The sequence below is a fragment of the Hemitrygon akajei genome, chromosome 8 (genome assembly GCF_048418815.1).
Source record: "Hemitrygon akajei chromosome 8, sHemAka1.3, whole genome shotgun sequence".
NCBI lineage: Eukaryota > Metazoa > Chordata > Chondrichthyes > Myliobatiformes > Dasyatidae > Hemitrygon > Hemitrygon akajei.
Window position 1 is genome coordinate 131,147,889 of NC_133131.1, and position 25,602 is coordinate 131,173,490.

At 38.2% G+C, this 25,602-nt stretch overlaps 1 protein-coding gene across 8 annotated transcripts in view; it reads left to right on the forward strand.

Annotated features, from left to right (window-relative positions):
• The window catches only part of mllt10 (MLLT10 histone lysine methyltransferase DOT1L cofactor), a 281,282-nt gene that overhangs the window by 13,027 nt on the left and 242,653 nt on the right, over positions 1-25,602 (forward strand). For 5 of the 8 annotated variants that reach the window (XM_073054633.1, XM_073054638.1, XM_073054634.1 and 2 more), the window contains exons 4-5: positions 995-1,049; positions 11,558-11,667. In XM_073054633.1, coding sequence (XP_072910734.1) covers positions 995-1,049; positions 11,558-11,667 — 165 coding nt within the window. Of the gene's footprint in view, positions 1-308; positions 432-994; positions 1,050-11,557; positions 11,668-25,602 lie in introns of those variants that run through there. The other 3 variants (XM_073054637.1, XM_073054640.1, XM_073054639.1) reach the window with 3 other exon arrangements.

Consider the following 25,602-nt stretch of genomic DNA (forward strand, 5'->3'; position numbering starts at 1 on the left):
ATAGCGATGGAATAGTGCTGCTGTCAAACACGTGCCACATTTTTCAAAACACTACGACAAAATGCTCCACTGGCATAACAAAGCTGTTGAGGTGGCTGGATGCGATTTTTTTTTTTCCCTTCCCCCTTTTATATTGCTCACGTGCCTGTTCTGCAGAGAATGTGGATTTTTTTTAAATTCCCCAGTTGTCTGATGTCGATTGGTCGACGAATTACATTGCGAATTCGGTGCCGTCATCATGGTGTGCTTTCAGTACATGATAAGCGGCCTCCCAAGGTGACGAAAATAAAATATGCGGAAGACTGTGCGAAATGCTGCTATTTGCAGTATGTAGTACAGTACCTGAACAACATTCACCAAGTCAGGCAGCAAAAGGCAGTTTTTCTCCAAAACCAAAGGATCGATCTCTCAGTATGATTTCTGGTGTGAAGGTCCATTTTCAGTTCTATTTTAATATTTAAAGAGTAAAAATAATGTAGTTCTGAATTTTTTTGTCTTTGTGATTTTCACGTTTTCATTTTTCTTCTGGTTGAGTTCTGATTATACCAAAATTGTAGGGATCTGAAAGCCTATTTGCTCTTTGCAAAAACGTCTCCATTCGAGTGTTGTGTTCTGTTAACGTGGGGGATGGGGAATGCATTGAATTCCGGCACTGGTTTTCAGCAGATTTTCTGGGATGAAGAAAATAAATCTTACTTCAGTTGTACTGTTTTGAAGAGTTTATGTGCTCTGCACAACGTTGATGCTTAGACTGAAATGCTAAATCAAGTAACGTTTACAGTGCAGCGAATCATGCTAATTTACAATATTTTGCATAGAAAATAGACTTATTGAAGTATACGATTGGGTGTTTCATTTGAAACTGATTTCAATAAATGACAGGTGATTTAATTCATGGTGATTAATTCTACCATCAGTATAGCATAGCTGTAGATGCCATTCGTGTACATGTGGAATGGTGTACAGTACATGACTATTATTATTTTTTCCCAAGAAATGTGAACTTTGCCCTCATAAGGATGGCGCTCTTAAGAGGACTGACAACTGTGGTAAGTTCATTTACATATTAATAAAAAACTCAACTTTACTGCACTTTTGTACATTGTTGATATTTTTGGCGAAAATCAGTGTTTATATTATGAAAGGGGATGTACGAGTCAGAGTTAGAAATGTTATATAGACAGTTGGGAAATGCAAATGAGGCTTAGTATTGACATACTGAAATTGTTTTATTTTAACGTACTGCAAAATTTAATAGGCTGAATGAATGTGAGCAATCACTTTTTCACATTAAATTGATTTTTCTATTTGTTGGTGAAAGCTACAGAAAGAATTTGTTTTCAAGTTACTACAGTGAGAATGCATGCAAATAGACTTGTATCTAGAGCATTTGCTGCTACTAAACTTATTATTTGTCCATAGATCCTACTGCTAATAACTAATAAAATGGTAAATGTGATTATAGTTGTGCATGGATGGTATATTGATTAACATTTTTCATATTTTAAGACAAAGTAATTTTAAGTGTACTCCATCTAGTGGTTGTTTGCATATGAAATGGTTCCTGTGACTTTTACGTTTGCTTACTTCATATACAATATGTGATTTGTCAGAGTACATGTTTGAAGGATAATGTTAGGTAATGGTACTTAATCATTTTTCTATATGTAAAACTGAATATTTAAATAACTTAAAAAATTTATTTTGAGTGGGAATCAAATCTAAATTTAAGCTCCCTCTCTTTCAATTTACAATTGTTTGGTTTGTCATGTGCATGCTTTTTTTGTTTTGCATTATAGAATAATTGTAAACTATTGAATTAAACAGTTTCATCAAGAGAGTTTCAATATAAATATATGACGGAGAAAAGTGGTAGCCTACAAACTAGGTTAATTTTTAAATAAGGAAATTGAAGACCATTTAAAGAAAGCTTTAAAAAAAATCTACTTGAAAAGTAGCATCATGTCATGGAACTGATGAAACTGATACCCTCTTATTAAAACAAACCAAGCTAACATTTTTTATCCAGTAGATTGCTCTGTTGTAGATTTCATATGTGCAAATGTAAAGCGAAGAATGGATGTGGTTCTTTTTAGTCTTAAGTATTCAACCAGTCTAAGGCACTCTAAACTTGTACATGAAGAATGGCCTTTTGAGTAGAGAGCTTCTACATCTGTGAAGCAATACCCTAGCTCAAGATAACCTGTTGATGTGTAAAGATGTGCTAAAGAGGGGTCTCCTTTTTCTCTCCTTTTTGTGAGGCTCTTTTCATTCCTTCCAAAAAGCAATGACTCTTTGTAGTATTTATTCAATGAGATTATCTGTTGGGTAAATTTACTAAGTCAGGAGAGCAACAGGCCAAATCTATCAAGCAACAGTCTTAGAATTATAGTACCATATAAAGACAATAGGAAACCAAATTGTTAAGACTTCATGCATGGTATTGTAAAGCTTAGATCTCATTTTTAAAAAAGTTTGCTTTGACTTCACAGTGAGTTAAGAGCAAAAGGAGGCCTTCCACAATTGTATATGTTCTGAGCTGTCTTAACAATTTTGTTAGTTTGTTGGTTTGTATGTATGTTGCTTACTTTATGTAGCTAATTAAAGTGGACACTATTTATGTTTCAGCAGTGTCCTTGTTCTTGTAAGATGTTTTAAGATAAGAGTATGTATGATACGGTGGTTTGTATTTTATTTGTAACCATTGATTGACACATGTGATTTATATCTCTTGAAACTGGAAATCTTCCAGGCAACAGCAAGATTTCCATAGTTTACAGGGTTACACTGCCCCTATTTAGAAATCCATGTGTCATGGTGATTTCAATTAAAGCATCTGCAGTGCATGATGCATTGGTAAATCTGAAATTGCTTTGTAAATACTTTCAAAAAACTAATGAAATTGATAGAGTTCCTGCCTTACATTATTATAAGATTCCTAATTCCATTCAAATGCATTACCACTGACCATCTCAGTTTCAGAAATGGTTTCATTAATCATAATTTTAATGCTTATTATCTTAGCCAATTAGGTCATTTAAATCCAAATTTTATTGAAAGTCAGTGAACCATGAAATGAATATTTTTACTGGAACTTTTTCAGTTAATAAGAGAATTATTTGTACAATACTTTTATTTGTTAAATATACGATGATCTCCACAGTAGTGTAGCAGTTAGAACACTATTACAACTTGGGGTGTTCCGGAGTTTAGAGTTCAATTCTGTTGCCATTCTGGCAGGAGTCCCTGTACATCCTCCCTGTGGAATGCATGTGTTTTTCCTGGGTGCTCTGATTTTGTCCCACAGTCCAAAGACTTACTGGGTAGGTTAATCATCATTATAAATTGTCCCATGATTAGCTTGGGGTAAAATTGGAGTTGTGGGGTTGCTGGTGCAGTATGGCTCGAAGGGCTGATAGGGCCTACTTCATGCTATATCTCCAAATAAAACAAATAAATCTTGTACCTTGTGAGCTCCTTACTAATGATGAAAAATATTGAGGAAAAACTGCACAGTCGGCTGTACGCCAAATGGAAACCTGTCTTTTGACCTGAGTGAGTTCTGACAAATTTTCATTGGCTTGTGGCCAAGTGCCTGTCTTCCAGGAAATTGGCAATATCAAAACAATGTGAAAGAACCTCTACTATTATTAGTAGAAACTTGTTTCTCAGCACAGACTGAATTTTCTATCTAGTTAGTGTTGCTCACCCATTCTAGCTGTTTGAAAATTGTGTCAAGTTTGATCTGGCATGCATCACCTAACGGCCTAATTAAAATTTTGTCAGTATCCTTTTCTGTGTCACATGATTTGTTTCGAATGCTATAGCTATATCTTCTCCGATCTTTGACAATTCTGTTGATTTCTCAATTGGACTTCCCTCTATCTTAGATGGTTTATTTAGTGAATGCAGTGACTGGCTGAATCAAGTGTCTGTGGATTGCTCCAAGGTTAATTTTGTTCTGTTTTTAGTTGGGACAATAATGAGGATAGTACTGTTGGTTTTATGTTAGGGGAATACTCATCTTGATTAGTCTCCAGCCATCTTTGTAGGAAAATCAGTGTAAAGTGATTCATTAAAATTAAAGCTATCTACCTGACATGGTGTTTATTTTGCTTACACTTGTTCCCTAGATTCATACATGAGAAATGGGGACATTGATTGAAGAGATGTTGCAATCAAAAACTGTGCCAATAATTTCTGTAGAATAGATACTTTTGGAGATACTTGTGAATGGACTGAGTGCAAAGAAATTGCTCTGAGGAAATAAGGAACTGTTTTTGTTGCAAGTTTTAATTGTGGTCAATGTACATAATTTTAACTATTACAGTATATCTTTTCAGTATAACTGTTCCATAACAGTTCAAAATGGAGTTGTTATATTTGCAAAGATGTGGTTTCTTAATAGAATAAGTCAGTTTTGAATTGGGATGGAAATTTTCCTGTGATATCCCTATATTGTTCAATGTGCTCAATGGCTTTTGTTGGTGATTACCAACTGCCACATAAATGTATGTTTGTGTTGTCATGTAATATTTTTACGCTACAGTTAATGAATTTTGCTACTGTATAGTTTAAAATCAAGCTTATACTTCCAAAACATTTCATGTTTTAAATTCGTTTTTGAGGTACCAACTGGCCTGAGTTTTAATGTCTATGCTGTCTCATTTAATTGCTTTTAAAATTACAGCTGTTGACATTTAATTCTTAAATATAACTATAAAATTAATAGTTGTACTTGGATGATAATTTTGTGTGAATTTTACCTTTTGTTGGAAGACAAATGCTTTTTACAGTGTTTCTAAAAAGAAAATAACTTTTCATACATTGTTACAATATTAATATATTGTACCTGTTCAAGTACTTAAATAAAATTATGTATTAAATAGTTTGTTAAAAAATAACTTTCATTCTTGTTAAAAGTGAGTATATAGTAGCAAGAAAATGTGTGTGAACCCTTTGCAATTACTTGGTTTTACTGCATTAGTTACTCAAAGTATGGTCTGATCTAAGTCACAATAATAGACAAACATAATCTGTCTAGGCTAATAACACACTAACAATTGTAATCACACAAAGCAATCACAGTCTTGGTTCAAAAAAGTTGGTGAACCTCTGGGGTAATGCTTTCTACAAAAGCTATTTAGAATCAGGTGTTCCAATCAATGAGATGAGATTGGAGGTGTGGGCTGTGGAGGTGCCCTGTCCTGTTTCTTAAAAAAAAACTAACAAAATTAGATTACTGACAGAGGTCTTCTCAAGAAAGATCTTTTTACGTGCACCTGCCTTGATCAAAACAACTTTCAGAGGACCATACAAGAAGAATTGTAGAGATGCATGAAGCTGGAAAAGGCTACAAAGGCATTTCTAAAGACCTGAGTGTTCATCAGTTCATAGTAAGAAAAGTTGTCTAAGGAAATTCAGTACTGTTACTACACCCTCGGAGTGGGCGTCCTGCAAAGATCACACCAAGAGCACAACATGCAATGCTGAAGGAAGTGAAAAAGAACCTAAGGGTAACTGCAAAAGACCTGCAGAAATCTCTAGAACTTGCTAAAATCTCTGATGTTTCCAATATAATAAAAACACAAAACAAGAATGGTGTTCATGGAAGGAGACCACAGAGGAAACCACTGCTTTCCAAAGAAAACATTGCTGTGTGGCTCAGGTATGCAAAAGACAACCTGGATGTTCCACGATTCTGGGACAATGTTCTGTGGACAGATGAGACAAAAGTTGAATTTTTTTTGGCAGAAATGTGCTTGTTATGCTTGGATGAAAAACCAACACCAAAACCTCATTCCAACTTTGAAGCTTGGTTGAAGGAGCAGCATGGTTTGGGGCTGCTTTGTTGCCTCAGGGCCTGGACAACTTGCAGTCATTGAGGGAACAACAAATTCAAAATTGTATCAAGACATTTTATAGGAGAATGTCGGGGAAAGCTTAATAGAAGTTGGATGATGCAACAGGACAATGATCCAAAACACAAGAATAAATTAACAACAGAGTGGTTTAACAATAAGAAAATTTGTGTTTTGGAATGACCAAGTCAGAGTCCAGACCTTAAAGCAATTGAGATGCTATGGCATGACTTGTGTCTGTTCATGCAAGCTATCTCAGAAATATTGATGAACTGGGACAGTTTTGTATGGAGGAATGGTCTAAAATTCCTCCTTGCCTTTGTGCAAGTCTGATCAGCAGCTGCAGGAAACGTTTAATGGAGGTTATTGCTGCTAAAGGCGGTTCTACCAGTTATTAATTACAAGGGTTCACATACTTTTTCCAGCCTGGAGTGTGAATGATTAAACAATGTGTTTAATAAAGACATGAAAAGTACAATTGTTTGTGTGTTAATTGTTCAGGCAGATTATATTTGTGTATTATTTGGGATATAATCAAGTAAATTTATAGAATTGCGTATTTAATGGAAGCACATCCCAACAAGCATTCCTATTGAATATTCAGTTCTGGTGTCTGATTGAAAAGCCAGACACTCAAAATATACCTCTTCTGTTACAGCATTGAGGGATGCTCCATGAATATACAACTAACCAGAATTGTCTTGAACTATGCAGGGATACTTATTTAGCAATGTGCAGGAACATTCATCTATTGTCTTTCCCTATGTGGTTTCAAAGGGATAGAGAATGTCCCACACCCAATGATTGATTTCATTAGTCACAAAGTAGCAGATGGAAGTTAAATTGTATACAGTCGGCCCTCCGTATCTGCGGATTCCGCATGCGCGAATTCAACCAACCGCAGATCGCGAAAACCCAGAAGTGCTCTTCCAGCTCTTGTTGTTCGAGCATGTATAAACTTTTGTTTTCTTGTCATTATTCCCTAAACAATGCAGAATAACAACCATTTTACATAGCATTTACATTGTATTAGGTATTATAAGTAATCTAGAGATGATTTAAAGTATACGATAGGATGTGCATGGGTTATCGTGGATCAGGATCGATAAAACCAGAAGTTCTCTTACTAAATAAGTTGGAACAGGTACATCCGGTATTATTTAGTGTCAGTTAGTCAAACGTTTGTCTTAGTATATAGTATATATTTTACCTTTCTATGCATATAAAACACTTAAGTTTTAACACTTATGTTTCAGCACCGGGCTTGGGAACAGAAGTTCTCAGGACTCGGGACAGATCGCTCCCAAGTGCACTTTCCACCGTCCCGGGTTGATATGAGGATCAAAAACCCAAAACCCCAAAGCCCAATAATTAAACCACTGCGTTGCTTAGTAATAATTGTAGCTTTCATAGGGGCAGAGTCTTTCTCACTTTATCCTTTAAAATTGTTCCGATCGTTGACTGATGTAGCCTAACGCGTTTCCAATGATCGATGGCGTTTCACCTCTTTCCAATTGTTTAATTATTTCCACTTTATTTTCAATTGTGATTGCGATTATTTTCGTGAACAGAAACACTGCGCATTCAGAGCTCTGGCGCCGGGTCCTAATGTCCACCATACCACACTGAGACAGGTTAAATAAGGTCTGGGGTTCCGTTGGGTCCTAATGTCCACCGGATTGAGACATGTTGCATAAGGGACTTGAACATCCGCAAATTTTGGTATCCGCAAGGGGTCCTGGAACCAATCCCCCGCGAATAAGGAGGGCCGACTGTACAAGTTTTTATTTCCTGAAGACTGGTGCTCACTTTAGTTGATCCATAATTATGCTATCAAGGCATTCCAGAATCAAAGATAGAACATAGAAGAATACAGCCCTTTTAACCTACTCCAAAATCAATCTAAATAAAACATAGAGTAGTACAGCATGAATGATCTCTAAAAATTCCATACATTTTTTTAGTTTTGGTTTTTACTGTCAATTGTTTTTACATTTCTGTTTGAACATTTGTTTTACCAGTGCCTTCTAGCTACAAACATGGTTTGTATCAGATGAAGGTACTTGTGTTATTTTGAAAGGTTGTATTTCTGGCTATTGAAAATCCTGTTATAGATTTTTCTAATGACCAGTCTTTGCTATCATGCCAAAAGCAAGTGAATGTCTCACCTCTGACTGAGTAATTCCTGTGATCAACATTCTGATACCTACTGTTAATACCATAGAAACACAGAAAACCTACAGCACAATACAGGCCCTTTGGCCCACAATGCTGTGTCAAACGTGTACTTACTTTAGAAAATACCCAGGGTTACACATAGCCCTCTATTTTTCTAGGCTCCTTGTACCTATCCAGGAATCTCTTAAAAGAGAAACTCCACTAATTATATCTGCCTCCACCACCGTCGCTTGCAGCCCATTTCATGCACTCACCACTCTGCGTTTAAAACAACAACAACTTACCCCAACATCTCCTTTGTATCTACTTCCAAGCCCCTTAAAACTATGCCCTCTTGTTAGCTATTTCATCCCTGGGAAAAAGCTGACTATCCACATGATCAATCATCATCTTGTACACCTCTATCAGGTCACCTCTCATCCTCCATCGCTCCTAGGAGAAAAGGCCAAGTTCACTCAAACTATTCTCATAGGGCATGCTCCCCAATCCAGGCAACATCCTTGTAAATCTCCTCTACACCCTTTCTGTAGTTTCCACATCCTTCCTGTAGTGAGATGACCAGAACTGAGCACAGTACTCCAAGTGGGTCTGACCAGGGTCCTATATAGCTGTAACATTACTTCTCGGCTCTTGAACTCAATCCCACGGTCGATGAAGGCTAATGCTCTGTATGTTTTCTTAACCGCAGAATCAATCTGCACAACAGCTTTGAGCATCCTGTGAACTCGGACCCCAAGGTCCCTCTGATCCTCCACACTGCCAAGCTTCTTACCATTAATACTATATTCTGCCATCATATTTGACCTACTGAAATGAACTACCTCACACTTATCTGGGTTGAACTCCATCTGCCACTTCTCAGATAAGTTTTGCATCCTAACAATGTCCCACTGTAACCTCTGACAGCCCTCCACACTATTCACAACAACCCCAACCTTTGTGTCATCAGCAAATTTACTAACCCATCCTTCCACTTCCTTATCCAGGTCATTTATAAAAATCATATTTAAAAATTATTATTGCTTAAAATTGGAAAATTGTATCTGAATGAAATGGATTGATTACTAACATGAGAAAGTCTGCGGATGCTGGAGATCCAAAACAATACACACAAAATTCTGGCGGAACTCTGCAGGCCAGGCAGCATCAATGGAAAAGAGTAAATAATTGACATTTCGGTTGGAGACCCTTCTTCATGACTCCAGAAGAAAGGCTTGAAGAACAGTCCTGAAGAAGCATCTTGGTCCAAGATGTCAATTGTTTACTTTTCCATAGATGCTGCCTGGCCTGCTGAGTTCCTCCAGCATTTTGTGTTTATTGCTTTGTATTGGCTACTAAGATGTTTGTAAATGCCAGAAATATATTGGATTTCTTTTCTTAAGGTAAAAGGCTATCAAAAAGCTTGATTTTTTTTTTAGTCATTTGTTATTTATTACTAGTGAATGTGGATAATTCATGGTATTTGGCTATGTTCACAGACATTTTTCTGTAGTTTCTTTCTTTGTCTTATCTACATATTAATTATGAGCAATCTATACTTTTTGTTAATGTACTAGAGATATCAGATTAAGCCGTATGCTTTTCTTCATTCAAGTTTTTGTATTTGTCAGTAAGAGAAAGCTGGTGGCTGATTTTCATGTTTGATTCATAAAATCATCCTGTTTGCAAACTTAATTAGTATCATGATGTATTTGGCTTTTGATCGGTAGTGCACTGGGATGTCATAATTTTTCTCTCTTGGGCTCCATTTTGCTGTGTATAAATTTGTGCAGTACTTTTACCCTCTCCATTCAGGATGGTCACCTGTTCATTATACTCTGCAAGTCTATTAGTCCACTGTGGCATTACAACTAAACTTGAATCTGGTCCCCTCTGACAACTCTGTGTACACATTTACTGTAGTGCTTCATTAGGTAGCAATTCGTACTGGGGATCTTAAATTGACATATTCCCGCTTTCAATCACATGAAACTGAGGTAATTTAATGCACCATCTAGTAGACATAAGGTAAAATATCAGAATCAGGTTTTCTGTCATTGACTTATGAAATTTGTGGTTTTGTGAAGCAGTATAGTTCAGAGTCATAAGTTATGAAAATAGTGCAAAAACAAAAGAAATGTGAGGTATTGTGCATGGGCCATTCAGTAATTTAATAGCAGAAGGGAATAAGCTGTTACTAAATTGTTGAGAGTGTGGGACTTCAGGTTCCTGTGTATCATTCCTGATGGTGGTAACGAGAAGGGAGCATGTCCCAGATGGTGAAGGGGCTTAGTAAAGGATGCTTCCTTCTTGCACCATTCGATGGGAGGATTGTGCCCATGATGGAGCTGGCTGTCTATAACCTCTCGGTCTTGCTGACATAAGTGCCAGGTTGTTGCAATACCTGTCGACCTCACTTCTGTAAGGTTCTCTTTTGGATTTAACTCTAGCCTGCTAGTTGTTATGGTCTAGTTCCAGATTAGCCAGAACTAGACCATAACAACCAAGACAACTGGGTGAAATTGAGATGACTTCTTTATTACGTATTTTGCTTGAGTAGACTATAAGAAAATTAACAAGTTTAATAAATGCCACTTAATGTAAATGCTGTAAGTTCTGTTTCTAATTGTGTTTATAAGTTTTTGGAGTCATTTACATTTACTCTAGTCGTATAGGGAAAAATTTTGTAATGATCTTATGCACAAAGTACTTCATGTGTATTAAAATAATGGAACTGCATGTTCTATCAGATCCCTAAAACTGTACTTGGGCTGATGTACTAAGTCTTGAATAAAAAAACATTTGTTTTAGATATATTTCCTTCAGGTAATTTTCTTTTGATTTTTAATTAATTGGAAAGAAATTATCTGGTTTCACTTTTAATTTAATTTGAATAACTAGCTACGATTTGATATTTCCAACTGTGCTAAATTAGCATTCACAGATGATATGCTACTGGAGGGGCAGAAGTTCAAATAAGAATAAACCCTGCTATTATAGGTTATAAGAAAATATTTGTGCCGTGTACATGTAATATAATCACTTAGAGGGAAGATTGTTAACTTAGATGTTTTCTTTTCCAAAAAAAATTCAATACTTAATGTTCCTTTAAGGATTGGGTCATTCTGTATTTGTTTATGCATAGTAGTTACGTTGCAGAGGGGGATGGTGTTAGAAATGTGAACCATCTGGATGATTGTTGGGAATGCTGAGCTGAGCTACAAGGTTCTTTGTTGGTCTTTCACCCATGTTTCCCACGTGTATCTGGTATAGTGCCAGTTAACAGCACAGTATGCCTAACTTTTAAACTATTAGTTTGCAAACCCCACAGGCCAAGGAACTGTTACATGCCAACCTTTCAAGTCAACATTATACTAGGATTTCCAAGATTAATATTTTTGGTTAACTTAATATGAATAATGCTTATTGCCAGTTCTAATTTAAGGAGTATTTTTATTACATATTATATATTTTGCTTTCAAATTTATAAGCTTTGTATCTTTCTGTAGTTTATAATGTTTTGTGTGGTTTATGTGCAGGTTGGGCCCATGTGGTTTGTGCACTTTATATTCCAGAGGTGCAGTTTGCAAATGTTACTACAATGGAACCCATTGTACTACAGTACGTTCCTCATGAACGCTTCAACAAGGTAACTAAATTATAAAAGCAAACCCAAAATTATGCTCATTTTTAGGTACTTTGTAGAGTGAGATTACTTACACTTCTCAGTTTTTTTCGGGCTTGATTTTTGAGTCTTCTTATGACTTGTTTCTATTTAGAATATTTCTTGGATAGGAGTAACATTTTGAAGAGTTGTTTCACTTCTATTCCACTCTGAGAACATAGTATTTTCATACCATTTTATGGCCCTCTATGGGACTGTGTTGCTTTCGTTATAAACTTGATTCAATTAATTCAGTAAAACCTCTTCGCCATTTGAAATTTCCATTGGAATTGGGGTTTTTGTGTTGGCAAGGAGTTCTTTCGTGGGTGGAGAAGCAGACTTAAAAGTACTAGATACAGCACATATTATTGCAAGGAAGAGTTCTGAAAGCAATGTGGATATTTTCTTTTGGATCAAAACTAATTTCTTGAAGGTTATCTGTTCTAGAGTGTTTAATTTTTGCTTGCCATTGAGACCAAATTGATTTATTTTTCTAACATATCCTTTCTGACAAGTGTGTTGTTTAAAAAAAAATCATTTGTCATTTTAGCTTCTTAAATGAGAACTGCGGTTGTGCTGTAACAGTATAAAATAGTACTAGTTAAGGTGGTATCTGGAAGTTGAGAGATGTTCACATCAATTTTTTTTGCATTGGATCAAGAAGCATTAAATGTTTTTTTTAGTTTATTTCTCATTGCTGAAACCAGTGTCTCTTTCAGGGGTATATTTATCAGCATTCTCTGCTATTGTGCCTAAATATTTTCAACTGTATGCGAGTATAGATGGTACTTTTAAATCATTATCTGTTTATGGAGGGTATCAAAATCAAAAATAGTCCTGCCAACAATCGATTCATGTTTAAAGCATTTTATTGTCAGAGGGCAAAAAAAAAGTGAATGGCATTAAATGTCATAGAACATTGGGCTGGTTGGTGGTTTAGTGGCATCAGCACTGGACTTCAAAGCAGTTAGTCCTGAGTTCAAACCCATTTGTGTCCCAACCTGGGCAGTAGCAGTATCTGCGTGGAAGAAAGGCCTGGCAATCTACTTCTGTATCTTTCATTAAAATGCTATGGTCCATGAGGTCACGAAGAGTTGGACTCGACTTAACGACTGAACAACAGCAACATGGACCATAGAACACGGCAGCCCAGTACAAGCTCTTTGGCAGATGTTGTACTGAACTTTTAATCGACTATAAGATCAATCTAGTCCTTTCCTCCTACATAGACCTATGTCATCCATGTACCTATCTTGAGAGTTTCTTAAATATTCCCAATATATCTGCCTCTGCTGCTCTGTGTGGGGGTGGAGTGGAAGAAACAAACTTGCTTCTGATGTCACCCTGTAGTTTACTCCAGTCACCTTAAAGTTATGGCCCTTGGTATTAGCCATTTCCCCCCTGGGAAAATGTCTCTGACTATCCACTAGATCTATGCCTCTTATCATCTTGTATGCCTCTATCAAGTTGCTTGTCATCCTTCTTTGATCCAAAGACAAAAGCCTAAGCTCACTCAGCCTATCCTCATAAGATATACTTGTCTAATCCAGCCAGTAATCTGGTAAATCTTCTTTGCACACTCTTTAAAGCTTCTACATCCTTTTCTACTGGGCTGACCGGTGCTGAGCACAATATTCCGAGTGTGGTCTAACCAGGGTTTTATAAACTGAATAAATGTTTCATAGCTCTTGGAACTTGATTCCCTGACTAATGATAACTAACACACCATATGTAGCCTTAACAACTCTTATCATCTTGCATGGCAATGTTAAGGGACCTATGTATGTGGACCCCAAAATCCATGCTGATACAAATCCTGCCATTAACCCTGTATTCCGCCTTAAAATTCAACCTTAAAAAATGAACACTTCAACACTTCTGAGTTGAACTCCATGTGCATCTTGTCAATGTCCTGTTGTCACCTATGACAACCTTCTATACTATCCACAACTGCCCCAAACTTAGTGCCATCTGCAAACTTACTAACCTAGCCTTCCACTTTCTTATCCAAGTAATTTATAAAAAATCAGAGTAGGGGTACCAGAACAGATTTCTCCAAAACGCTGCTGGTTACCGACCTTCAGGCAGAACACACTCTATGTACAACCACCCTCTGCTTTCTATAGGCAGCCAATTCTGAATCCACACACTCATTCCTCCTGACTTTCTGAATGAGAATACCGTAGGAAACTATATCAGACCCCTATATCAGATCCATATTCACCACATCCTTTGCTCTACCATCATCAATGTGATTTGTCTCATCTTCAAAGAATTCAGTCAGAATCGACCTACCCCTCACAAAACCGTGCTAATCAGAATCTTTTCCCAAATACTCTCAAATCCTGTCTCTTAAGAATACCCACTGTTGAGGTAAGACTTACTGGTCCATAATTCCCAGGGTTACCCCTACTCCTTTCGCTTGAACAAAGGAACAATGTTTGTCACCCTCCAGTGATCTGGTACTATTGCTGTGGCCAGTGAGGATGCAAAGATTAGGGCAGTAATCTCTTCCTTGCTTCCTGTAGCAACCTGGGATTTATCCCATCTCATGACTTATATATCATAATGTTTTTCCAATGTTCCAGCACATCCTCTGACATATCAGCCTGTTCACATTGTCCTCACAAATGTCAAGGTCCCTATCACTGGCCAACATTGAAGCAAAGTATTCATTAAGGACTTTCCTTACCTCCTCTGACTCTGGGCATGTTTTCTGTCATTTTTCTTATTGGTTCTACCCTCAATCTAGTCATCTTCCTGTTCTTCACATATGTATAGAGTGCCTTGGGGTTTTCTTTAATCCTACTTGCCAACTTCCATTGCGCTTGTCCATTTTTCAGCTCCTACCCAGTTATCCTTGTAACTCTCAAGCCTTGTCTGATCCTTGCTTCCTAAAATTTAAGTAAGCTTTTTTTCATCCTCTTGACTAAATGTTCCATCTTTTGTTAATCATGGGTCCTTCACCTTGCCATCCTTTCCCTGTTTCAATGGGACAAACCTATTTAGAACCCCATGCAAGTTCTCCTTAAATAACGTCCACATTTCTGTTCTGCATTACCAATGACACCTGTTCCCAATTTATGATCTGAAGTTCCTACCTAATAATATAATTACCCTTCCCCCAATTAAGTACTTTCCTATAGTCTCTGCTCCTAAACCTTTCTAAGGCTATGGGAAAGGTCAGATAGGTGTTGTCACTGTCTCCTGAATGCTCACCCACTGAGATTTGACACCTCACGGCTCACTGCCTAGTACTAGATCCAATACGACCTTTCCTATAGACATCTTGTCTACATATTGTCAGGAATCACTTTGCCTCATCTAAATCTTTTGCACCAAGGAGATGCCAATCAATCTTGGTGACAACAACCATGTTATTTTTGCAGCTTTTCAAAATCTCCCTCTCGATCTTTTCCTCAGTGTCTCACTTGTTACTGAGTGGTCTATAGAATACTCTCAATAGTGAGATCCAGCTTCTGATTTCTATGCACATTGACTCAATGGACAATCCCTCCATAATGTCCTCCAGTCTGCAGATGTGATCAGCAATGCCCGTCCCACACTTCTTTTTACTTCTCACCCTGTCCATTTAGAATCATCTAAACTCTGGAACATTCAGCGTCCATTCCTGTTCTTATCACTGTAATGGACACAACATTGTAGTTCCAAGTACTGACCCAGACGCCTCACCCTTGTTCCTGATACTTGTGTTATACTTCCCTTTTCATACCTATGTTGTTGGTACCAGTATGTACAACTACTTCTGGTTGCTCATCCTTCCCCTTTCGAATGTTGTGAACCCTATCTGATATATCCCTGACCCTTGCACTTAGGAGACATCATACCATCCAAGTGTTTCTCTCATGTCCACAGAATTTCCTGTCTGTTCCCTTAATTTGAATCCCCTATCACCACTGAAACCTCTGATTTATCAACATATTTTTATTTTGCAGTGTTACTGCAAGATCCTTGTGATGTGTTCTTAAAGCATTGGTTTTCTTTGTTTAAGCAGAGCTTTATTTAAGAAATAAAATACAAATTACTTCCTGTTTCTCATGGTACGTTAGGAACCTTCTTATATTGTAATTCCGCTTCTTGAAACCAAGTGGTATTTCTGCTTTAGATGTATTTTCTATAGGACTTAAAAAGGATAAGTTGGGTGAAATCAAAATATGTGAATCATAACTTTGAAAATATGTTTGGTTATTGTAAAACTTGTTCTGAAGTATAAACTGATTGAATCTACGCATATAGATAAAGAGTCTTAAAAAAATTTCCATGGAACTTGAATTTTGCTTGGCTGTTGGGAGGGAAAGCCTCTTGCACTGTTTTATTAAGGCCCAATGTAGACGTAAAGATCAGCACTTCATGTTCTTTTTAGGCAAGTTGCCCCTGATAACTGAATAGAGAACCAGCCTTTTCTTTCTGCTTTCTGTTTTCCAAATTGGCCAATCTCATGTAATGCCAGCTACTGTAATGTTAACCAGGTTTTCTTTTGACAGAGGCTGGCTTTTGTGATGGATATTTTTAGCATTTTCTTTTGTTTCAGATTTTGAGTTTTATTGCAAGCTATGGTAATTTTGAGCAGAGATTATTACTGATTATTGAATTAGCAACAATAATGGACTATTTTAAAAGGAAAAAGGAGTCCTGTTGCTTATTTACATGTATTACATTAATTAAAGTATAATGGAGATAGATGAAAATTAATAATCTTTTAGAAAAGAGGATTTAAAAATAATTTCTAAGTGTTGTATTTCATAACATGTGAATGCGAAATTATAAGCATATTCTTGAAGGGAAAATCAACACTTAATGAGACTTTTGCTGCACTAACAATGACTCACATGAATATGTAAATGAATTACTGTTAATAATGCCATTGCAAAATTTTTCACAGTTAAGTTATTACTAATATTATCACTGAATACTCAGTGTTTACGCACAAATGACAGAGGGAAAAAATATAACCAGAGTGAAGTTTCTGTCAACTGGCTGAACCATTTACTATCCAGATACTGATGCTTACACCAGATCTGTGAGGATTTTAAAATGGATCATGCTACATCATATGTTCTCTCAACAATCTAGCTGACACCAAACCAGAGTGAGATTTGTATGTTAAAAGATGTTACCGCTCTTGGATTATAAAAATTATTTGTGGTAAAGATAATCATTTTGCATCTTTTTATTATAGGTGGAGTTTAAAGAATCGAGGACAGTGCTGCATGCTAACAATTTTTGTGTGTGCTTCTTACGCACACATGTCATAAGTTTTCCATCCCTGGTCTAGGGAATCTCTGCCTTCCTCTTCTACGTATTTCCTTATTTTCTTCCATCCTTCTGAAGCTTAAAACTCTGGTTTTATCACATTTATAGTTTGCTTGAAGGGTAATTAACATTTTCTCTTTGTATTCTCTGTAACTGAGGAATTGCTCGGCTGGCTAACTACTCTATAAGTGATCATAAAAGTTATCATAAAAATGTTGATATGCTGTATTAGGGTTAATTTGCATTCTTAAAGTTCCACCATTAAATGGTAATTCATGTTTTCAACAAAAATATTAACATTTGGTATATATTTCAAGCCATTGCTACAATGAAGTGCAGTTGGCATCATCTAAAATTCATGTGTAGGATTGTGGTGAAAAATTTGCACGTTGCTGTTAGCTGGCACTAAATGGTGATGTATTTCTATAAATCAGACTTAGTAAAGTACATCTGCTTTTATTGTTCTTCTCAGTAGTAGAGATTATATGTTGAGTAAGTGTTGATAGCATTGGGGTAATATATTAGCAACAGCAGAAGACATAATTGGGGTGAATGGGTCATTTTCAGGTTGTCAAGCTGTAAGTAGAAGGATACCACAGGGATCTGTGGTCAGGACTCAGGTGTTTATGATCAGTATTCATGACTTGGGTATTGTAGCCAAATTCGATGAGACAAAAATAAGTAGAAAAATTAAGATAGGTTGCTGTGAGGGACAAAAAAAAGACCTGCAAAGGAGTGTAAATGAGTAAGTGAAAGGACAGGAATTTGGCAAATGTGAAAATGTGAAGTTATCCACTGCAGGAATAAGAATTTAAAAAATCAGAAAATTATTCAAATGGTTAGATACAACAATGTTGCTGTTCAGTGATCTGGGTGCCTTTCCACATAAAGCAAGGTTAAGAGCATCTACTATAATTAGGAAATCCTGCTGGTGGTGTAGTGGCATCCACATTGGACTTCGAGGCAAGTGGTCCTAGGTTTGAAATTGGCACGCTTTCCATCTGTGTACACTTGCATGCTTTCTATCTGTGCTGGGTTGAGCATCGAGCTAGTAACTTGACCTGATTCAAAACAGACAAATGCTAAAGAAACAGCAAGGTTGCTGCCCGATGTGCCACAAGGTGCTGAGAGGAACAGACTGTAGTTAGGAAATTCTGTAAGTGGACTTTTCCTTTGGCTTTTTTCACAAAAGGCAAGGATAACAGCAAAGGAAAGGCTTGCTATAACTGTAAATACCTATAGTGCTTCATGTAGTTTTGGCCTTCATATTTAAGGAGGGATTTATAAGACATAGGAGCAGAATTAGATGATATGAGTAGCTTGGACTTGTACTCCTTGGAATTTAGAAAAATGAGGTATCATGCCAAAGCACAAGATTGAGAGAGGACTTCACTGGTAAATGTTGAGGGACAAATGACCATTTTTAAGGGGATTTGAAACCAGGAAGCCCAACTTTAATTATGGAGTTTCCTTTTTTAATATTATGCTGATGAAGAATTTCTTTGAAGGTGAGCAGAACAAACCACATTCTATGAAAAGAAAACAGCACTAATTTTTGGGTCACTGACCCTTAATCAGAATTTGAAAAAATAAGTAAACAAGCTAGAAAAGTCATGAACACGAGATTCTGCAGATACTGGAAATCTTGAACTGTTGTTGCGTGAATGAAGTCTCCAAAGAAAATTACTGGTAGATACAAAGCAGTTTAATTTTTTGACAAAGCAAGGTACAGCAGGCATGATATGGAGACTCTTTCGGTCGAAAGATCTGCTGGCCCAACGTGGGGCTCAATACTTTATGTGCCAAACATTAAAGGACAATTCCATATTTACAATGTATGGACAATACTTTCTTTTAAACTACACACAGCTTTCACATCTCCTCATTTGCATTCACACCACAGACATCCAAATGAATTTTAATCAGCATTGTCTGGTCTGGGATTCACTGCTTTTAGGAACCTATTGTTCAGGGCTGCACTCCAAATTAAATCCACAATACTTAATCAGATGTGATGACTGGTAGCCAAAGTCAGTTGCTAAATGTATATGTCCTAAACCCAAAAATCACTCTGACAGAACAACATACGCAAAATCTGCAGGAACTTCAGTTTGTCAGGCAGCATCCATGGAGTGGAATAAACAGTCGATATTTTTTGAGCTGAGAACCTTAATCAACATAGTTTGCAATCATAGATACTTTATAAAGTCTGCAATATTTTGCCCTAGAATATGTCCTGTTGTGATCTCCCAGTGAGGAAGGAGAGGATCCAGTTGCAGGGAGAGGTAGAGGCCTAGGTTTTGGAGTTTATTAGTACTGGGGGTATGATGATGCTGAAGTCCAGGTACCATCTACAGAAGAAAAATCATTTTTAGAGCTAAGAAACAAATTCCCATTGAATTTAGAGATGGAATTGGATACAGGTCAGCTCTGGCAAGGTTTGCAGGCCATTATTTCTTAAAAGTCAACACTTAATGTCTTGAATGGCTGTGATGCTTCACTCCCAGATGAGCTCAATGCCTTTTATGCACATTTTTAAAGGGAGAATAAAGCTACACCTATGCGAATCACCTCACATCTGGCAACCTTTTGATCTCAGGCTGACATCAGAACATCTTTCAAGAGGGTGAGCCTTGCAAGGCACCCTCTGATGGTGTACCTTAGTGGTCACCAATTTTTTTACGCCCAAGATCTCCTACCTCGACCTTAGTGAAAGGCAAGATCTACCTACTAAATAATTTAAAGAAAAAACAGCTCAGATTGTACTTTCAATTTGAGGCCTTTTATTTGGGCTAATTGTATTTGAATTACATGGAATGCTTTTGTCAAACTTTCAAATTAATTCAAACAAGAAAACACTATAATATAGAGAGGCTTTGAGGAAAGAGAAGCAGAATAAAGGGTGTAAAGGTAGTAAGGTAGAAGGTCTAAAGTGTGTACTTCAATGCAAGAAGCATCAGGAACAAAGGTGATGAACTGAGAGCTTGGATACATACATGGAATTATGACATAGTGGCCATTACAGAGACTTGGCTGGCACCAGGGCAGGAATGGATTCTCAATATTCCTGGATTTCAGTGCTTTAAAGGGGATAGAGAGGGGGGAAAAAGGGGCGGAGCGGTGGCATTACTGGTCAGGGATACTATTACAGCTACAGAAAAGGTGGGTAATGCAGCAGGATCCTCTTTTGAGTCAGTATCGGTGGAAGTCAGGAACAGGAAGGGAGCAGTTACTCTATTGGGGGTATTCTATAGGCCCTCTGGTAGCAGCAGAGATACTGAGGAGCAGATTGGGAGGCAGATTTTGGAAAGGTGCAAAAATAACAGGTTTTTTTTATCATGGGTGACTTTAACTTCCCTAATATTGATTGGCACCTGATTAGTTCCAAGGGTTTGGATGGGGCAGAGCTTGTTAAGTGTGTCCAGGATGGATTCCTGTCACAGTATGTTGACAGGCCAACTGGGGGAATGCCATACTAGATCTAGTATTAGGTAACGAACCGGGTCAGGTTACAGATCTCTCAGTGGGTGAGCATCTGGGGGATAGTGACCACCGCTCCCTGGCCTTTAGCATTATCATGGAAAAGGATAGAATCAGAGAGGACAGGAAAATTTTTAATTGGGGAAGGGCAAATTATGAGGCTATAAGGCTAGAACTTGCGGGTGTGAATTGGGATGATGTTTTTGCAGGGAAATGTACTATGGATATGTGGTCGTTGTTTAAGGATCTCTTGCAGGATGTTAGGGATAAATTTGTCCTGGTGAGGAAGATAAAGAATGGTAGGGTGAAGGAACCATGGGTGACAAGTGAAGTGGAAAATCTAGTCAGGTGGAAGAAGGCAGCATACATGAGGTTTAGGAAGCAAGGATCAGATGGGTCTATTGAGGAATATAGGGTAGCAAGAAAGGAGCTTAAGAAGGGGCTGAGAAGAGCAAGAAGGGAGCATGAGAAGGCCTTGGCGAGTAGGGTAAAGGAAAAGCCCAAGGCATTCTTCAATTATGTGAAGAACAAAAGGATGACAGGAGTGAAGGTAGGATCGATTAGAGATAAAAGTGGGAAGATGTGCCTGGAGGCTGTGGAAGTGAACGAGGTCCTCAGTGAATACTTCTCTTTGGTATTCACCACTGAGAGGGAACTTGATGACAGAGGACAATATGAGTGAGGTTGATGTTCTGGAGCATGTTGATATTAAGGGAGAGGAGATGTTGGAGTTGTTAAAATACATGAGGATGGATAAGTACCCGGGGCCTAACGGAATATTCCCCAGGCTGCTCCACGAGGCAAGGGAAGAGATTGCTGAACCTCTGGTAGGGATCTTTATGTCCTCATTGTTCACGGGAATAGTACTGGAGGATTGGAGGGAGGCGAATGTTGTCCCCTTGTTCAAAAAAGGTAGTAAGGATAGTCCAGGTAATTATAGACCAGTGAGCCTTACGTCTGTGGTGGGAATGTTGTTGGAAAAGATTCTTAGAGATAGGATCTATGGGCATTTAGAGAATCATGGTCTGATCAGGGACAGTCAGTATGGCTTTGTGAAGGGCAGATCGTGCCTAACAAGCTTGATAGAGTTCTTTGAGGTGGTGACCAGGCATATAGATGAGGGTAGTGCAGTGGATGTGATCTACATGGATTTTAGTAAGGCATTTGACAAGGTTCCACATGGTAGGCTTATTCAGAAAGTCAGAAGGCATGGGATCCAGGGAAGTTTGGCCAGATGGATTCAGAATTGGCTTGCCTGCAGAAGGCAGAGGGTCGTGGTGGGGTGAGTACATTCAGATTGGAGGGTTGTGACAAGTGATGTCCCACAAGGATCTGTTCTGGGCCCTCTACTTTTCGTGATTTTTATTAATGACCTGGATGTGGGGGTAGAAGGTTGGGTTGGCAAGTTTGCAGACAACACAAAGGTTGTTGGTGCTGTAGATAGTGTAGAGGATTGTCGAAGATTGCAGAGAGACATTGATAGGATGCAGAAGTGGGCTGAGAAGTGGCAGATGGAGTTCAACCCGGAGAAGTGTGAGGTGGTACACTTTGGAAGGACAAACTCCAAGGCAGAGTACAAAGTAAATGGCAGGATACTTGGTAGTGTGGAGGAGCAGAGGGATCTGGGGGTACATGTCCACAGATCCCTGAAAGTTGCCTCACAGGTAGATAGGGTAGTTAAGAAAGCTTATGGGGTGTTAGCTTTCATAAGTTGAGGGATAGAGTTTAAGAGTCTCGATGTAATGATGCAGCTCTATAAAACTCTGGTTAGGCCACATTTGGAGTACTGTGTCCAGTTCTGGTGGCCTCACTATAGGAAGGATGTGGAAGCATTGGAAAGGGTACAGAGGGGATTTACCAGGATGCTGCCTGGTTTAGAGAGCATGGATTATGATCAGAGATTAAGGGAGCTAGGGCTTACTCTTTGGAGAGGAGGATGAGAGGAGACATGATAGAGGTGTACAAGATATTAAGAGGAATAGACAGAATGGACAGCCAGCGCCTCTTTCCCAGGGCACCACTGCTCAGTACAAGAGGACATGGCTTTAAGGGGAGGGAAGTTCAAGGGGGATATTAGAGGAAAGTTTTTTTTACTCAGAGAATGGTTGGTGCGTTGAATGCACTACCTGAGTCAGTGGTGGCGACATACACTAGTGAAGTTTAAGAGATTATTAGACAGGTATATGTAGGAATTTAAGGTGGGGGGTTATATGGGAGGCAGGGTTTGAGGGTCGGCACAACATTGTGGGCTGAAGGGCCTGTAATATGCTGTACTATTCTATGTAACTAGCATATCAAACAGGCCATAGCTGTCTTTAAGAATATTACAATACTTAACACCTTTAATTCTGAGTTTCATTATTTAATTTTATTTCAACATGAAAAATAAATGAATAAAAATTGACTGTTGCACTCACTGTGATGACTGGGGCTGAATACTTTCTGCTAGTTCCTTGAAATTTGGCTCATAATTACAGACAGCCAGTCTGAGATAGTCTGTGAGGAGTCTGTCAGTAAGACAACTCCTGTACTTAGATTTAATAATTTTCATCTGTGAAAATGTAGTTTTACATAGATAAGTTGACCCGAAGTAGGCACTGACTTTTAGTGCACATGTGGTGAGATGAGGAAACTTCTCCCTGCTGACAAGTCCCCAAAAGTCACCATCCCTTGATCTTGCTTTAATTTCAATGTCATTTTGCAAATCTGTTACTTCCATTTCAATATCACTTGGCACACCAAATACTTGCTGGAATTTGGCTGCTATCTGTTCTATATTGATCGGCAGAAATAGTTTGAAATAAATGCAGCAATATCTTTCATGACTTTTAACTCCCCAAACGTAGTAATTGCCACCAGTTTATGAATGGGGATGTCATGTTCACGGACATAGTTTTAAACTCATTGTAAATATCCTCACCTCTCGTTCTCTCTAATTGTAAAAGAGTGAGGAAGTCCTCCATTGTAAAATCCTGGAAAGCCATTCTGACAAATGCAATAAGCTGTAAAATCCTGGAAAGCCATTCTGACAAATGCAATAAGCTGAGCTTTTTGCATTACATTCAGGGATTCATTGAACTGTAGTGAAAAATATTCACAGAGTGACAAGTCCTTTAACACTTGTCAATCCATGTCCTCTGACAGTGACTCTACCCTCCTTGTCACTGTTGCAGGGCCAAGTGGTATATTATCTATTATGGTTGTGATGTCGTTTTTGGTTTTAAAGTCATTAAAAACAGTGTCTGCGGTAATGGTCATTGCTTCATTGAATAAATCGCCATCTGTAAAAGGCTTCTACTGTTTAGTCAAAAGGTGACTTACACGAAATGATGCTTCAATAGCAGCCTTATTTTGAGCAGCATGTTTTGTGAAAAATGATTGCTGGGCCTTCAACCCCGATTTCAGCTCAACTTTCCTGGCACGAATCGCGCTCTTTGGGGGGTGGGGGTGGTAGGTCTCTTTAAATTTCTGGTGGTTGGTGTTGTGGTGCCACTCCAGATTCCCTCTTTTAGTCAGTGCTTGTGTTTGGTGTTACAACATACATACACACTTGTCTTTCACCAAGGTAAATAGAAATTCCTCTTCCCATTCTGGATGGAACTTGTACGTTTTCATCTTCTTTCGCGGAGCCTCCACCATGCTAGCTGGTTACCTTGCAGGATATCACCAGCGAGTGCTGTATATTGATGCTTGCGACAGTCTGTACTCTTATCTAATTTAACTGGTCACTTTGATGCAGCACAAGTTGCGCTGAAACCGCGGTGTTTGGTGGGGGAGCTATACACACATGCACACTGGGCAGAAAGAACGGAACTAAACCCCACAACCCGGAAACAATCTCTCTTTACAAACAGCTTTCAGTCGCGGGAATATTGCTATATTACCATTATCCTAATTAGTGCTCACATTACAACAGTATTTATGTATTTGTTTCATTTTTTTTTGGGATCTACTGGGAAAGTCTCAAAGATCAACTGGTTGGCGACTGCTAGTGTACCTGGTAGGGCACTGAAAACCTGGGCCAACCAACTTGAGAGAGTATTTAAGGACATTTTTTATCTCTCACTGCTGCAGTTGGAAGTTCCCACCTGCTATAAAAGTGTGTCAATCAAACCAGTACCCAAGAGGAGGAGGGTGGGTTGTCTCAGTGACGTTCCTAGTTGCATTCACATCTATTGTGATGAAGTGCTTTGAGAGGTTGGTTAGGGCCAGCATCAACTCCTGCCTGAGCAAGGACCTGGACCAACTGTGATTTCCCTACCACCACAATAGGTCTACAGTGGATTCAAATCAATGTCTCTCCACTTGGCCTTAAGACTTTAAGAGATAGCAGCAGAATTAGGCCATTCAGCCTGTAGAGTCTGCTCTGCCATTCTGCTGATTTATTATCCCTCCCAAACCTATTCTCCTGGCTTTGGTGGCATGACTATTCAAGAAACTACCAACCTGCACTTGAAATATACTCAATAACTTAGTGTCCACAGCTGTCCATGGCAATGAAATACACAGATTCATCACCCTCTGGCTAAAGAAATTCTTCCTCATCTCTGTTTTGAATGGACACCCCATATTCTGAGACTTTGCCCTTTAGTTCTAGACTCACCTACTATAGTAAACATCCTTTCCACACCCATTTTATCTGTTACACTTCCAATTCATCCTACTGACTGCAATTTCATTCTATCATCTGCCTGTCTTTCCTCACAGTATCAAAATCCTTACACCCGTGCAGTTTAAAACCTTTAAATTTGCTGATCACAGAACTGTTATTGGCAAAATCTCAGATGATGTATCAATCTGTTTGAATCTGTATGAAACCTTGGTTAAACCATGCTTACATAACGTCTAATTCTGTTACTGTATTAACAAAGGGATACAGAACATAGAACAGTACAACACAGTAGTCGCCCTTCAGCCTATAATGCTGTGCTAACTTTATAACCTACTCCAAAATTATTATAACCCATCCCTTCCACGTAGCTGTCCATTTTTTAAATCATATATTGTGCCTATCTAAGAGTCCTATAAATACCTTTAATTTATCTGCCTCTACTACCAGCTCTGGCAGTGAATTCCATGTACCCACAGCTCTGTTTATATAAAAAAGACAAACCACCCCTGACATATGCCCGAAATTTTCTTCCCCCTCATATTAGCCATTTCCAC